Source organism: Chlamydotis macqueenii, chromosome Z, assembly GCF_036417535.1.
Source record: "Chlamydotis macqueenii isolate bChlMac1 chromosome Z, bChlMac1.mat, whole genome shotgun sequence".
NCBI classification, from domain to species: Eukaryota; Metazoa; Chordata; class Aves; order Otidiformes; family Otididae; genus Chlamydotis; species Chlamydotis macqueenii.
In genome coordinates this window covers 72985988-73001975 of record NC_141593.1, presented here as the reverse complement: position 1 = coordinate 73001975, position 15988 = coordinate 72985988, and the positions used below count along the sequence as shown (strand labels likewise).

Below are 15988 nucleotides of genomic sequence, written 5' to 3'. Positions count from 1 at the left end.
TTATTTATCGTCGTTTGTTGCTGTCTAATGTTTTTCAGGAATTCAGTGACTGTCATTTCATTTGTTCCCTTTAGAAATAACTGCGCCTTGTAGAAAGGGAAGTTGGCATGTGCCTAGAATAGAGGCAAATACTGTGTTGGCTGGGACTAGGAAGGTGATTTTATCTGCTTGCCCTGCAGGTGCCTAGATAACCATTGGCAGAAACACTCTTAACTGAGAATCAAATCCTAGAAGAGTTAATGTATATGGGTGGAGGTCCTGTCCTGTGCTGGCTTGTGGGGAGAAGAGAGGTTGCTGATAGGAGTAATCATCCTGGATAACATGCCAGCTGCAGTCTTCCTAGACTTGCGTGGCAGAGGAGTTTCCCTTGGACCTAGGATGGGGAAGGAAGGTCTGCTGCCTACTAGCCCTCGCAGTTGTGTCTCAGGCAGTTGCAAAAGTGAAAGTGAAATAATTCTTCACAATGTTGAGCTGTGGGGTCTCTGGCACACGTCTACATGGTACCGAAAAAACAGTTTTCTCTCTCATTTTACTGAGAAGAAATCTATCCGTAACCTGGTGTGTTCTGAACCATGGGAAAGATTACTTCTGTAGGCATGCCCACAGGTAATCTCACTGTCGTGCTCACATGCATGTTCTCAATATATTAAATATATACTTAGCAGAGAGTAATAGTTTAAAGTGCTGCAGTGAGTGGCAGGTAGGCACAGGGCTGTGCTTCTGTGCCACTGATTCTTGTCTTGCTACACAAATTTGTAAACATGTTGGGCATGGCCCTGGGATCTCCTTTCCCTGAAAGTACAGCGACATTATTTATGGTTGCTGGAAAAAAATACCCTACTTGTAAATACGTATATATAAAATATATCCAGGGAGAGCAAAAGTTTCAGACCCCAAAATGATTGCTATTAATGGCTGCCAATAAAAAGAAATACTCTGTATTTTCTCCTACTACAGTTCAATAATCAGTTCAGGCACCTGTTGTCTTTCTGTTCTAAATTATGGGGGTCACTTTCCCCAATCTGTTACTCCTAAAGCCATAAGGAGTATTGCCTTTTTCTGCTAAGAAAATTGATCACTTTGGAATAAGAATTTTGCTCTGAATATATTACTTCAGTTAGAGTGGTAATGAAATCATTCTGAGTTGCAGACAGCAACAGACAATCCTGGAATACAGATAATGGCAGTGGATACATTTGGGAGTGTCATGGTTTAACTCCAGCCAGCAGGCAAGTACCACATGGCTGCTCACTCACTCCTCCTCTGCAGTGGGATGAGGAGGAGAACTGGGGAAAAAGAAAGGCAATAAAAACAGTTTAACAGGACAGCAAAGGAAGAGAAAACAAAGTGGGGGAAGAAAAAAAACTAAACCACATTAACAGTAATAGAAGATATAAAGCAAGTGATTGATGGCAGAATTGCTCACTTCCAGGAATCCAATGCCAGCCTGCTCCCGAGCATTGATCCCACCCCTCCCCCCCGTGACATCCCCACTTTATATACTGAGCATGACATCATGCGGTATGGGGTATCCCTTTGGCCACTTTGGGTCAGCTGTCCTGGCTGTGTCTCCTCCCAGCTTCTTGTGACTATCCCAGCCAGAAGCAGGACAGGGAGGATTCATGCTTCTGAGAATGACAACTCCTTATTGCATGTTACATCTGAAAGGACAGTTATTTACTGTTACCAAATTTCTTCCTCTAAATATGTGTGCAAGCCAAGCCAAAACATAGTAATACTTCTCTTTGGAAACTTGTTAAACAGATGAAATTCATCAGCATGTGCTTAGGATCCTATCAGCATGTTGTGGTTAGGGGAGGTTACCGAGCGGGACCTTCACTGCAGACGATTCAAGGAATCACTAGCAGTTATCGCTGCCCCACCGCATAGCAGCCTAGCTTGGAAAAGCTTTTGCAGGTAGATGTGCTGTGCCTGGTATGCAGGCACTGACTGTACGCAATCCACTTTGTGTGTGATGGCACTCCGACGGCAGAGATGGCCTCTTGCTGCCCAGAGGTTTGCTGAAAAACTTGGTTCTCTGGACCCACCATGAGCGAGGAGTTGGACCCCATGCTTGTACCACATTTGGTGATGTGGCAGATATATTTATGCTCTCTCAAAATAGATACCTGCAGTTCTTATGTTGCCTCTGCCATCAGGAATCTTACGCCCAGCTGCCCAGTGGCAGCTACCTTTGATTTAGGTGTATTTAACATGGAGTCCGTTCATTACTCATTCTCACTTCCCATTGCCATGGCTTTACCAGGAGGATTTTTTTTTTGGATGTTTAATGAAAGGAAATGTTAAAAAGGTGACTATTTTGAGACTTGTCCTACCCATCTCTGATAATGTGTCACCTGTTTGCTGTAGTATTTAAGCAGCTCACAACCATTCATCTCCTTACTTACTGCAGAGGATGATACTTAGAATGACACTGATTTTTCAGGTGGAACTTGAGGAACAAGGGCAGTGGCTTTGCCCTATCAGGCACACAAGCTGTGGTGGACCAGGACCTCATAGGTGGTGTTCTGGGCTTCCAGAGGACCTTTTTGCTCACATCTGGTCTCACTTTGGGGATTGCTCTTCTCAGCCGTATTCCTCCCTCCTGCCTCAGAGCCATGGCAAGGCCAAGAGGTTACCGAGTTCCAGCTCTCCTTGATAGTAGGACATGGCCTATTTAAGAGAGGTCAACATTTGAGTACAAGGAGTTTAAAAGGGCCGACACTGTGACCTTGAGGGCATTTTCAAATGCCTCTGTAGACAGAAGTGGGAAGCTGTGAACGAGGTGGGCTGAGCTGCTTGTCACATCCCTAGGGACTCTTGCAGTAACCAGGTGTGCTTCTTCAATTACCTGGGCTGAGATGGTGAATTCAGGATGGGTCATAAAAACCTACCCATTGTCATTTTCCTTTTTGTGATCATGGCAACTAGGAAGGTGCTGGGAACCACTGGGAGCTACAGTGTGGTCACTAAGGAAAATTGGTGGCAGTTTGTATAACAAACGTCAAAGGCAGAGCCTCTGGTACACAACCATTGGGAGGCTTGTCTGCCTGCTTCCAAGGCTGAAACAAGACATGGCTAGTGCACAGCCTCCACGGTAGCTCTGCCTGCAGAAATGGAGAGGTGATAAATGTAATTTCTGAGAAGCCACTGGGTGCCTGTTCCCACCCCTCTTCCACCCACTTTGGGATTAGTTTAATGGGGAGTCTGTAGCCTCAGTGTTTGTGTTGGCATTTGCGTATGTGTTGTTCTTGTGAGAACCCATCTTTTATTCAGATGGCATTTTTCCAATCTGTTACTCATCCAGATGAATTGGTATCTCCTGCTGAAACAGATGTTGCCTTTCAAGTATGCCTCTGGACTCTATTATTGCTTCAAATGTGGCAGAAACCTAATTTATCTTAGATTTTCCTCACTGGTCCAGATTTCAGCCAAAGAAATGTCTTGAATCAGAAACCCAACGACGGTATATTACATTAACGTTTTTTTTTTAAACTGAGGTTTATAAATTAAGGCAATTCAACAAAGCACTTCAAAGCCTGCTGCTTTTCAGCAAAGCCTTAAAGCATCCACTTAAAGCCAGATGTCCACTTTCATGGCTCTGATTCAGTAGAGCACTCGAACAAAGGCTTCACACTAATCTCTATGGTCTAGTAGTTATAAAATCCATCCAACTTTATGTCTACGTCAAGCCAGAACTAGAACACATAAATGCATCAGAACTGCTCAATGGATACTCCATTACATTGACATCAGCGTCAACAGAAACCGCCATTATTTTCCTGCTTTTAGAAGTACATTCAATTAACTGGTCATGATGGGAGTGTGTGATTATGAAAAGCATATACCATGTGCAACTTCAAAAATGATCCATTTGAAATACAGATGTTAATGCACATTGGCTGTATCCTGTTTGTACCTCATCTGCAATAACGTATATGGAGAAAGTTAACTTTGAGAGGTGTGAATTAATGCATAGCTACAACAGAGCTGTCCGTCTCCGAGGTCTGACGGTGTTCCGTGTAGATTGTCTGGAGCTGAGCTCCACAGTGCCACAGACCCCCCCCTAATTTCATAGCCAGCTGTCAAAAAGCACCTGCCTTATTGTAGCTGTTAGCAGTGATTTCGCGGTTTTGTGCCTTGACCCCATTCTGCTCCTTTATGAGGTAGCTTCTGGCACTCTTATTTGATACTCAGCTCTCCTGCCTCCTATAAGGATTTTTACCTCCCAGTGCTGGAAACAAAGTCTACAAGAACAGCAGAATGGGGAGCAGGGTACAGGGTACAGTGACATTTGCAGAGACAGTGTGATACAGACAGGAACAGGCATGAAAACGTACAGTTCTCTGGGTGTTTGTAGCCAGTCAGATACAAAAACTTTTGGCAACAGAAATCTGTAATTGCCTCCACATTCAACAATAATTTTACTGAGGGAACTAACAAATTCAGCTTTTTACTGGAAGTGCAAGTTGGGAAGAAAACAGTGATGTTCTCTGAGCATCTCTCGTGTTTTCAACACTGCATGAGTAATCCCCATACTATAAAATACAGCTTGAATTTTTGGTCAGGCTTCACAGACGCAGCTTTCAAAGCTGAATGGGCCATATATCTGCCTCTCCATATGAAGTGTTGCATCCTTCTTAGCCTGTGTTATGTCTCTGCTGTAAGAAACTTTGCTTCGGCGAGCCCACAATTTCCAGTACTTCATGCAGCTGCATTTTTGCTCCAGCCTGGGACACAGGATTCTCTCCAAGTGGTTTACCATCAGCCAGATGTCTGGCAAAAGGAGACTGGAAGATGCACGCAAACACACAGAAGAGGTCTACTCTGAACAGCAATTACAAACGAGACCTTTGCTGGATGTGATGATCAATAGCAGTGTGTAGGAGGAGGTAGCAGCATGAGGTGAACACGCAGCTCCGGAGACAAGCAACATGAGAGTCGGACAGATCGGACTCTTTTTATTGCCTCAAATAAAACGGTGCTGTTGAAAATCACTTGTTAAGCCATACTCCTCTTGGTCCCTTTAAACACTGCCTTCCTGTTTGGAAAAGTATGTCCCTGGGCCTGTTTCATTTTCTTTAAACGACTTTTTTTTGCTTATGTTGCTTTTGCCTTTTCAGGCTGTTCCTAGCTCCTCTACAAACGACCAGCTAGGAGAGTTCTGTTAATGAGGCTTTCCAAATTCCTCCTTCTCCAGATGATCCTCCCTCCACCCGGGGAGACTCAACCCAGCTCCCCTGCCGCTGGCTGGAGGGCAGGGGCTGCTGCAGAGCTAAGCGTGGAGCCTCTTTGAAGGCACACCAGGCTTGCTGCCCACAGCCACCATGCCAGGGGGACAGAAGACCACGAGCATGAGGTCCGGACAGGTTCGGGGCTGCTGGGGAGCTTTTAAGCCACAGCGTTGATGAACACGGAGGCCACGGAGCTTGCAGAGCCAAGCGTCCGTCAGAAGGCCTGACGGGAGGTGAGTGCACTGATACCAGGTTTCCTTTCAGTGTCAGTTCTTTTTCTCTCCCCGAAAGGAAGTGACTCCTTTCACACGCAGGATGGACGATGCTCGCTCAGCCTCGAGCACCTCTTCTGCTCCAAGTACCAGCACTTTTATCCTGGGCCTTTTGACACTGCCTCTGACCTTGCTTGCCGCGGCCTGGAGCCTTCTCACCCTCCTGGCAGCCCCACCTGCCCCCACTCATGCACCCCACCCTCATCAGCCGGTCGCTCACCCTCTTCATCTTTCCCCCTTCCTGACTCCTTCAGATTAACCCTCCCATCCTGGCTTTTCGTCCCCTCACGCCCTGCTTTTCCTTAGCCCGTGGGCTAACAGGTCCCTGCCTCCATTTCCAAGCCCGGTCTCCCTGACGGCTCAACCTCCCCTCGCTTCCCCGCGTGCTCACCGGCCTCCCGCCCCCTCCCTCCTTCCCGACCCCCGCGGGCGAGGGATGAGCCTCCCGCTTTCCTCGCACAACATGGCGGCCGTGGGCCGCCGCCAGGACACGGGGTGCGGGGGCAGGGGTGCGGGGCCGCTTTCCCCTCGTTCGCCCTCAGAAGCGGCTGAGCTGCGGGTGCCCAGCGTGGCTGGGCTGAGGACGAGCCGTCCCCGCGGGGGAAACTTCTGCCGGAGTGGGTGCCTTTGGGGCTAAAACTTGGGTGATTGGGACGTCACGGAGCGCCCAGCCCAGCCGAGCCGAGCGGACCCGCGTGGACCCGAGCCGAGCGGACCCGAGCCGGGCGGGGCGGCGGGGGGCGCTGACGCACGGCGGGGCGGTGGCGGCGCTATAAAGGCGGCGGCGGCGGCGGCGGGAAGGCAGCGGCGGCGGCGGGGCGGCAGCACCATGGAGAGCTGCCGGGCGCTGGCGCTCTGCGCCGTGGCGGCCGCGCTGCTGCTGGGCGCCCGCGGGCAGGGGCCGACCCCGCCGCGCCGCGCCCGCGACCTGGGCACCCCCGGCGGCGGCGGCGGCGCCTCCCGAGAGAAGGAGCTGGTGGGGCGCGGGGGGCCGAGGCTGGGGTGGGGGGGGGCGCCGCCGTCGCCCGGTCGGGCGCGGTCTAACCGGGGCTGCGGGGGGTGGGGGGGTGGTCTTTCGGCAGATCGAGGCGCTGCAGGAGGTCCTGGAGAAGCTGAAGAGCAAGCGGGTGCCGCACTACGAGAAGAAGTTCGGGCAGGTACCCATGGTGAGTGCTCCTGAGGGACGGGACGGGGCGGGACGGGGTGGCGGACCCCCCCTCACCGCCTGCCACTGCCCGCAGTGCGACGCCGGGGAGCAGTGCGCCGTGAGGAAGGGGGCCCGCATCGGGAAGCTCTGCGACTGCCCCCGCGGGACTTCGTGCAATTCCTTCCTCCTCAAGTGCCTGTGAGCGGGGCCGCCTCGGGACGAGCCGCCGGCAGCGCAGGCACCGACGTGTCTCCCCCGTACCTCCCCCCCCCCCCCGGCCCCCTGTCCCCGTCCCGACGGGCCGGCGCGGGGCGGTGGCGGCGGCTTCCCGTGGCTCGTCCGGCCGAAAAACGCAGCGAGGAGCCCCCGCGCCGCCCGTGTAACGCCGTCCGTGACATCCGACATCCGTGCAGCTGTTTTCCTTTCTCTCCTCCCAAACCTCGTTTCCCCTCCCTCCCCTCCTTCCCCGTTTGATTTCGTTCGTCCAGGAAAAACCCAGCCCGTGCCTTGCCGAGTGCCGGTACCGGGAGTTGCAGCGTCGTACCGGTGCAGAGCCGAGCCGTGCCCAGGAGCGGGGCTGGCCTCGTGCCGTGCCCCGGGGTGCCCGGCTCCTTCCCGAGGCGGGGAGCATCCCCCCGCTGCGGGGCCGAGGAGCCGGGGCAGGGGGATCCCCTGGGCGGGTGGGTGAGGGGGGCGATGTTCAAAGCACCCTGACCCCCTTTTTGTCTCGCCCCGCAGCCGAGAGGGCCCGACTCGGCGCACCCCAGAGGGAGCGGGTTCCACCCGCACCGGGTTCGGGCCGAGTCCAACCGCGCTCGCCCTGCGCTGGAGAAAGTCCCGCACGAGAATCCGGTGGCGTTGGGGGTCCGGCACCAGCCCGGCCGGGGTGGGACGAGGGGGGAATCGGTTGCTTTACCGGAGCCACAATGGAGAAGAAGCTGTGTGGATCCGTTGCAGACTACCAGGGGATATCCTTGTCATCTAGACCAAATTGCTCACGTTTCTACAACGGACTGATGTATATATAAATATGTCTATCCTCAACAGGTACACTGTGTGTTTCAGCAAACATGTTTTAATCCTTTGTCTCTGTTAATAAAGTCACTATTCTGATGACAGTGTTTTGGAAAAAGTTTTGATTTCACGGACGGGAATCCCTAGCGCTCAGAGGGAGAGGCTGAGGGTGACTCCAAAATTACTGCACCCACCTGCACTACTGCGTGCTTTAGCCAGGGCTGGAAACTGGGGTTCATGGCTCCACCGATGGCTGCTCCCTGCCCCATGGGCGTCCAGAGGGACTGTGAGGAGCGCAGACACTTCGGACCTCAGGTTTTCCCTTGGGAGAGGGCAGGGTTCATCCCAGCTGCAGGAATCCGGCTGGGGAGGTGATGTAGGGGGGGCAACCACCGCGGGCTGGATCATCTTTGCTGCTTTGTGTTTTGTTCCCATAAAAGAGGGATCACTGAAAGAACTTCTTGCCTCTCCCCGGGTCACAATTCATCTGTGTGTGTGTGTGTGTGCCAGAATCAGATCTTATTTCTACCCGCAGGGAGATGAGGGGCTGCATGGACCACAGCAGACGTGGGGGGAAAGCACTGCTCCAAACAGGCTTCATATTTGGTGTTGAAGAGAGCACAAACATAGGTGAGAAACCCAGAGGCTTGTGAGAAAGAAGGTATTTCTGTGAGGCATTTGCTTTACTCCTGGAGGGTAAGAGCACGTGAGCAAGCCTGCCTGAAACAGGTACAGAAAAACTGACTGCAAAAAGAGACGTGCTGCTGTTTGTTTCATTGTCATTATTACTATTATTATTACTGCCATCATTGCTGTTAATTATTACTACTATTATTGTTGGTGGTAGCTTTTTGTTGTTTTCTTTTTTTTTTTTCCCCCCAGGGTTGGGATGCACTCTTCTTAGCCCGGAGAAAGAGAAAACAAACATCCGCTGAAAACATCCAGAGAAGAGTGTGAAGGCTGGTGGGGCGGATGGGACCACAGGGCTGGGGGGTGCCATGCACGGGCAAGGTAGTACCGATCTGGGGGGCTGTGTATGCTGTGCGGGGACAGGAGGGGAACACTAAACAAATGGTGGGAACGCTGTTTGGGGAGGGTTTTACCAGGAAAAAGGGATGTGAAGTGAGCAGGGATGATGCAGTGGGATTTTTCCAGGGAGAAGTGGCAACCAGCTGTAACTGCAATTTTTGTGCCCGTGGGTGGGTGCTGGCCTGTGGGGGAGAGGTGTGATAGTGCATTCGCAGGACTGGAGGTGTGTGTTAGGTTTTGTAAATTGGTAACTCTGCTTCTGGATGTCTTTATGGTATTTCCCAGAGACACTGTAGAGGCACTTACTCTTGATTTCTTATGGAATAATGAAACAATTTTTGTAGCATCTGGGTTTGGTCCCCCCCCACCCCTGCAATAAAAAGGACTTATATTTGGGTGCTAGACTCTTTCAGGCATGGAGCACATAGGCTGGCTCTTTGCTAGTCCCCTCAGCACTGAGTCCAGCCCCAGGTACCACAGCCATCTCAATGAACTGGATCCAGTGTAGACCATCTCAACAGTAAATATTTTTACTGGAGGTTTATTTACACAAAATTGGACTGAAACCTGAAATAGTGGACTAAAATACATCAAGAATGATTCAGCTTGTGTGTTAATTTTATGGTTCTTGTTTTCCCTGATCATAGTGCTCAAAATTATAAATGTGGTTTAAATAAATATCTAAATTATAAATCTAAAACCTAACTTAAGGAAACTGTGATTTATGGTTCACTTGCATGATGCTGTCATTATGAGAATGCTCTCTGCAAGACTGTGTGCACCAGCCTGAGGGCTCGTATCACTTTGATTATGCTCATGACCACTTACATTACGTTACAGTTATTTCTATTGTATGGGTTGAGAAAAGCAGCTGAGGAGGGAAATCTGTGCTGTAACACTCAGGACAGAGATGACATTTGCCTATTTTTCACTCCTAAAATCAATGACATGAGATGACATTGTTTTCAATTTAAAAGATCTCTTGATTTCACCTTTCCTTTTGAGGGGTTTGGACACAGCTTGTCATGGTGTTTTAGAAGCAGGGGAGTGCCTGTCCCTCTAGAGGTCTCATGTCCTTCAAACAGGAGGTTGTAATGTCCTCAAGGGCATCCATGGGCCTCAAGAGCCATTCCTGCTTCCCCAGGTGTTGTCCCCACCTTGCCCATCACCCAGGACCCCATTTCAGCCCTGCCTGGGGCTCAGCCAGGCCTGAGGGCCATAGGGTGCTGGTCTCTAGCTCCTCACAGCCCTGTTCTGCTCAGCCATGAGCCCCATGGGCTGATGTGTCAGCCTGGTCTTGGTCCACTCCCATCCCTGAGTAAGTGATGACCCCTGCCCTGCCCTGCTCCCTCTCTCGGGTGTGGGATGGGTCTGGCTGTGAGGCTCTGCCCTGAGACCCTTGGGGGTGGCCCCTAATGGTCCCAGCCCATGCAGGATGCAACCACGGGTGCTGTGTGAGATGGACAGCTGGATGCCAGTTGTCAGCAGTGTGCCCCAGGGTCCACACGGGTGTCAATACCTTTGAACATCTTCATTAATGACCTGGACGATGGACCATGCAGCTTAACAGAAGGAAATGCCCTGGGGAGGAATAGCCCCATGCACCAGGACAGCCTCTCTTGGCCCGAGTGGGAGAGTTGGGTCCTACCACACAGCTGAGGACCATGTAGCTCAACAGGAACTTAACGTAGCCTCATAGTAGTCTCAGCTTCACATCTTTGCAAAGGGCCTGGGTTCTGCAGGTATCACTTTTTTACCTACTAAAAAGAAAGACAGAGGGAACAGAGCAGCTCCCACCCAGTTCTCTGTGGGAACTGATCCAGTCTACATGGTCTACAAACATCAAAGACACGTTCCTCAACAGATTGCTGGGTGAAGAAGTCAGACAGCTTTGCAGACAGCAGAAAGGGGGACAGCCTCCCACAGCAGCTTGTGAAGAGACCAAATGCCTATTGCCCTGTTTCTGACCTGTCATGGGAAGACTATCCAGGAATAAACCCTTATTGGACTATCCTGTGCCTCTGCTAACTCTAGAGTCTAGAGAAAAGCCGAGAGTCCTGCAGCTGGATTGGCACACCTATGAGAACAGAAAGCAAGGCTGTCTTAGCAAATAGCGGTGAGGGGCAAGGGAACATACTAACACTTCCAAGGTGGGCCCTGCATACCACTTAGCTGAGCGCCCAAAACAAGCACCACAGCTTTTGACGGTTTATCTTGGGTTTAGACAGCAGAGAGGGCTGTAAGAAAGTTTGGACTCAACCCTGTGGTTCAGAAATAATATGTTTATTGAGTATGAAGTGAAAAAAAAAACAGCTGCCTCAAGTGTGAGGCTGTTAGGACTCAACCATGGTAAATCCGCTTGCCTGCTGGCAACTCCATTTCAAGACAGTAATTTTCTTTTTGATTGGTTCTTCCAGCTGGCAAGAGATGTGCAGAGAAAACGACACCTGACAGACTGGCTGGCAGGTCCTTTCTTTCTGTGCGGTGGGTTGACTAGCAGCTTCTGCTGGCCCTGCTGCTGTGGGGCTGGGCTCCTCATCAGCTTCTGGAGCTTCTGGCAGCTCTCAGGGACCTGGGTCTAGCTACACCCCTTCTCAACTACTGAAACACAAAGAGATACCACGAAAAAGCATCACAAAAAAAAAGTGTTAATTCAAGGTAGTGTTATTTACTACTGATCTCTAAATCCACCTGAAGGAAATAAAAATGAAATAGAATGCTAGAAACCAAGGAACCCATGCAGAAACTACATCTCTGTCACTAGTCTAACTCCAACCGAATGAGCCAGTTGAATGGCAAGCAGCACGACAAAGTGTCCCAGCTGGACTGTGCTGTTTCTTTCTTTGCCCAGCTTTCTGTGGACTTTCCCCATGTTGTACCTGCTAGCTGAGAGTGTGGTCCACCTTCTCCTGGTCCACCTTCTTCTAGGGTATGCTGAACCTCTTCCCAGAAACCACTTAGTCAGAAACTCCAAGACAAAGATTATCAACTTACATGGCTCATCTGCAGCCATGCCTTCTCCAGGAGGTTTCCATACAATTCACATATTTCGTGTCGCTGGGGGAGGCAGAATAGCAGCATCAGGAAAATCTATGCCTTTGGGTGGCAGCCTCTGGGGTGGAAGTTGGGGCAAGTACTGAAAGCACAACTGAAATTCACATCAGGAGAAGTCTCAGGTTTGGAGATAATTTTGCATGGACACAGTATATCTCACATTCCCTGGAAAAATCCCATTACATTTTCCACTGGGGTGGGTTTTGCTGCTTCTTGGTTTCAGGGTGGTTTGTTTTGTTGGTTTTTTTGTTGGTTTTTACCCTTTCTTTTGGTACCTCATTCTTTGAGTTACCAGAGAAAAGAGCATACCAGTCAACACTGATACAACTTGTCTGTGGATGTTTTCAGGATTTCTCCCTGTTTGTAACTTGTATGGCAGTACATGATGTTGCATCCAGTCGGTTGCTATTCCTTGTAAGGTTTAATTTTAACAGAAGTATTCGAGGCTTTATGCCTTTGTGGTGGTGGTGGATCCACCACAGGCTGAGGCTGGGCAAAAGAAAATCTGCAGATAAACAAGAGGTGGCAGTGTTGTAATGGAACAAAATTCTCAGCAAGCAGCTGTCTCAGCTAAATGAGTGTGTTCGCTTAACAGTGGTGAATGGGGGGATGGATTATTCAATTCTAGAGACTGGATATATTTTTTTTTTTAAATAAAGTAAGTTGGAGCACACTGCTACACTCGTCCAGGCTACAGGATCTGTGATCCCTTACAACCCCCAGCAAGTCACCTTTAAACCCAAATCTCTGCAAGTTGTGATGACACCCCGTTCTGGGCAGGGTAGCTGCCCAAAGAGAGACCCAGGGACCTGAGCAGACTTAGCTGGAACCTTCACCCCCAAACCTCGATCCCTCACCCTACCTGTGTGAGCCCCATTTCAGCTCAGGCGTGGATCTTCAGTCCCCGGCCCCGTCTCCCGGAGACAGCTCAGACCTATGCTGTAGGCATCTTGTCTCCTGCATGGACTCCTCGTTTGGATGTTGTAGCTTGTCTCCAGTCCCACCTCCAGCCCCATCGCCTCTGACTGCGCTCCCCAGAAGGATTCTGGACCAGATTCATCACGCGTTGGCACTTCTTCTGCAGCCACACAGTGTGGGGGTGGGGAGGGTAAATCTGCCTTTTAATTACTTGTTATTCACATTAAAACTTCATTATTTGTCCCATTAGCTGTTAGTAAAAGATGGTTTATGTCCTTCAAACCTATACTTTTACAGATACAGATATTTAATTTCTGTATCTTTATAAATGTATACACAATATGCAAGTATATAAATGTAGGTGTACATATATATATATAAACTAGTGTATCTATGTATAAATAAATAAAATACTTTTACATATTTACATACTCATTTATATATCTACTCCTACACTGCCAACGCTGTAAAAGAATCTATATATTTCTATCTCTGAGCATTTCCTGGTCCAAAGGAACCAGGGAGGTGATGAGAGGGAGACCAAAGGACACACGGGCAGAACAGCAACCAGCCGATCGCAGGGCAAGACAGTGGCCATAAAATGGTGGCTGAAACAAAATGGCGGCTCCCTGTGCATAGAGGGGAGGGGCTTCCTGTTCCGATGTACCAGTGGGTAAACTGGAAGGGGTCCCAGCAGCCAGTCACAACAGAACACGTGCTGAAGGCTCTGGTCTTCAGAGGCAGGTGTATCCATGTTCCTCAGCAGAAGGAGCTGGGCTTACTTCTCCCAGGAGTGCTGCAACAGAGGTCTGGCACCCCAAGTGAGGACGTTTCCTGTAAAAGCAGGGAAGCCTTCTTGGCAGCAGCGGCTGAACTTGTTTCTCTGAGCACACACAGCCTCTGCTGCTGTCAACACCCTAGAGAAGAGCGTCAGCAGGACGGAGTGAGATCTGGGACAGTCTGTCATGGCACAGTCCCTCTCAGGAGCCACAGACACCATTGAGTCTGAGCAGCAATTTCAGCTGTTTGCTCCCTGCCTTTCCTGCTGCACTGCTGAGAACTGCATGGCACACAGGGGAGGGTAGGAGACCACTCATCTGGGTTTTGTTTTTTTTTTTTCCACTGATTTTTGTTTTCATTTGCAGCAGGCGAAACCACAAAAAGAAGGAATGTGCTACCCTGTCCCTTCACTCTGTGACGGACCTCTGCTGCTGCAGATGTGTCAGGGCAGTTGGGACCTGGCTACAGAAGGGCATCCTTTGTCCAGCCTCTGGTGGCTGTGGAGAAGATGGCACATTGTCTCAGCTGATCCAGGCAAGCAAGCCTAGTGAGGGAGTCCCATACAAGAGGCAGCATTCCTAGGAAAGATACCATGGACCTCAGGAGGCGAGTGATTTGTGTGTTTTCCTCCCAGCACAAACTTCTGACAGCCACAGCCTGCAGGTTAGGTCGCAGCCTAAAAAAGGCAGCAGACAGATCTGGCCCACACCACTTCTATTGGAAGAACAGTCCAGGGGAGAAAACTCAGAGCTATGAATAAGAGAAGTTGATCTGGTCTTTTGCATGAATTTTTGTGGTCTCACAGAAATCATTTGAAGAACTATTCTCAGCATTAGAAATCTCCAGGGATTTCTGTGTTTCCGGAAAAAAAGTCCTCAGCAATGGGCTAGCACTGACCATATCTAAATACTGTCTTTGGGCTAACAAAGTTCTTGGACAGTTTCCCCATGGGGTGCTTTTCCAAAAGACAGGGGTTTTTTACCCCTGTTAAGCAGGCAACACATCCTGGCTTATTTGAGTGAAAAGGGACAGTGAGAGATTTGAGCATGAAGGCTTGACCTGTGCCCTGTTTTTGGAAAGTGGCACCTGAATTAATATTGTGGGGGACCGCATCAAAAGCCTTACAGAAATCCAGACATACAATATCAGTAGTTCTTTGCTTGTCCACTGACATAGTCACTCCCCCATAGAGGGCCTCCAGGTTGGTCAGGCAGGACTTGTCCTTTGTGAAGCCATGCTGACTGTCTTGATTCACCTCCCTGTCCTCCATGTGCCTCAGCACAGCTTCTGGGAGGATCTTCCCAGGCACACAGGTGAGGCTAACAGGTCAGTAGTACCCAGGGTACTCACAAGAAGGACAGAATTAATCTCCAGCCTCCGCTAGTTTTCTCTAAATTGGAGAGATATGGATTTGATGGACGGGCTGTTTGGTGGATAAGGAATTGGCTGCATGGTCGTTTCCAGAGAGCAGTGGTCAACAACTCGTGTCTGGATGGATATCGGTGATGAGTGGTGTCCCTCAGGGGTCCATACTGGAACCAGTGCTGTATAATATCTTCATCAATGACATAGACAGTGGGATCGAGTGCGCTTTCAGCAGGTTTGCAGATGACACCAAGCTGAGTGGTGCAGTCAAAATACCTGAGAGATGGGATGCCACCCAGAGGGAAGTGGACAACTTGAGAAGTGGGCCCTTCCAAACCTCATGAAGTTCAACAAGGCCAAGTGCAAGGTCCTGCACATGGGTCAGGGCAACTCTCAGTATCAATACAGGCTGGGGCATGAAGGGATTGAGTGCAGCCCTGCCAAGAAGGATTTGGGGGACTGATGGATGAAAAGCTGAACATAAGCTGGCAATGTGTGCTCGCAGCACAGAAAGCCAACCGTATCCTGGGCTGCATGAAAAGAAGCATAGCCAGCAGGTTGAGGGAGGTGATTCTGCCCCTCTACTCTGCTCTTCTGAGACCCCATCCGGGGTACTGTGTCCAGCTCTGGAGCCCCCAGGATAAGAAGGACATGGACCTGTTGGAATGAGTCCAGAGGAGGCCACGAAGATGATCAGAGGGCTGGAGCACCTCTCCTATGAGGACAGGCTGAGAGAGTTGGGGTTGTTCAGCCTGGAGAAGAGAAGGCTCCGGGGAGACCTTACTGCGGCCTTTCAGTGCTTAAAGGGGGCTTAGAAGAAAGATGGCAACAGACTTTTTCACAGGGCCTGTTGCAATAGGACAAAGGCTAATGGTTTTAAACTAAAGGAGGGTAGATCCAGACTAGATATAGGAAGAGATTTTTTACAATGAAGGTGGTGAAGCACTGGCCCAGGTTGCCCAGAGAGGTGGTGGATGCCCCGTCCCTGGAAACATTCAAGGCCAGGTTGGACGGGGCTCTGAGCAACCTGATCTGGTTGGAGATGTCCCTGCTTCTTGCAGGGGGGTTGGACTGGGTGACCTTTAAAAGTCCCTTCCAACCCAAATGATTGATTCTATGATTCTATGAAAATACATTATACCCTACCATTCTTCACCACAGTGTTACTCACACTA

The 15988-nt window shown here is 50.1% G+C and overlaps 1 protein-coding gene across 1 annotated transcript; it reads left to right on the top strand.

Annotated features, from left to right (window-relative positions):
* Positions 1–6335: 6335 nt before the first annotated feature.
* Positions 6336–7766, top strand: CARTPT (CART prepropeptide). The gene is made up of 3 exons (XM_086770889.1): positions 6336–6482; positions 6589–6672; positions 6748–7766. Exons 1-3 carry the CDS (start codon positions 6336–6338, stop codon positions 6853–6855), a joined length of 339 nt encoding a protein of 112 aa, XP_086627015.1. The 3' UTR covers positions 6856–7766.
* The last annotated feature ends 8222 nt before the right edge of the window (positions 7767–15988 follow it).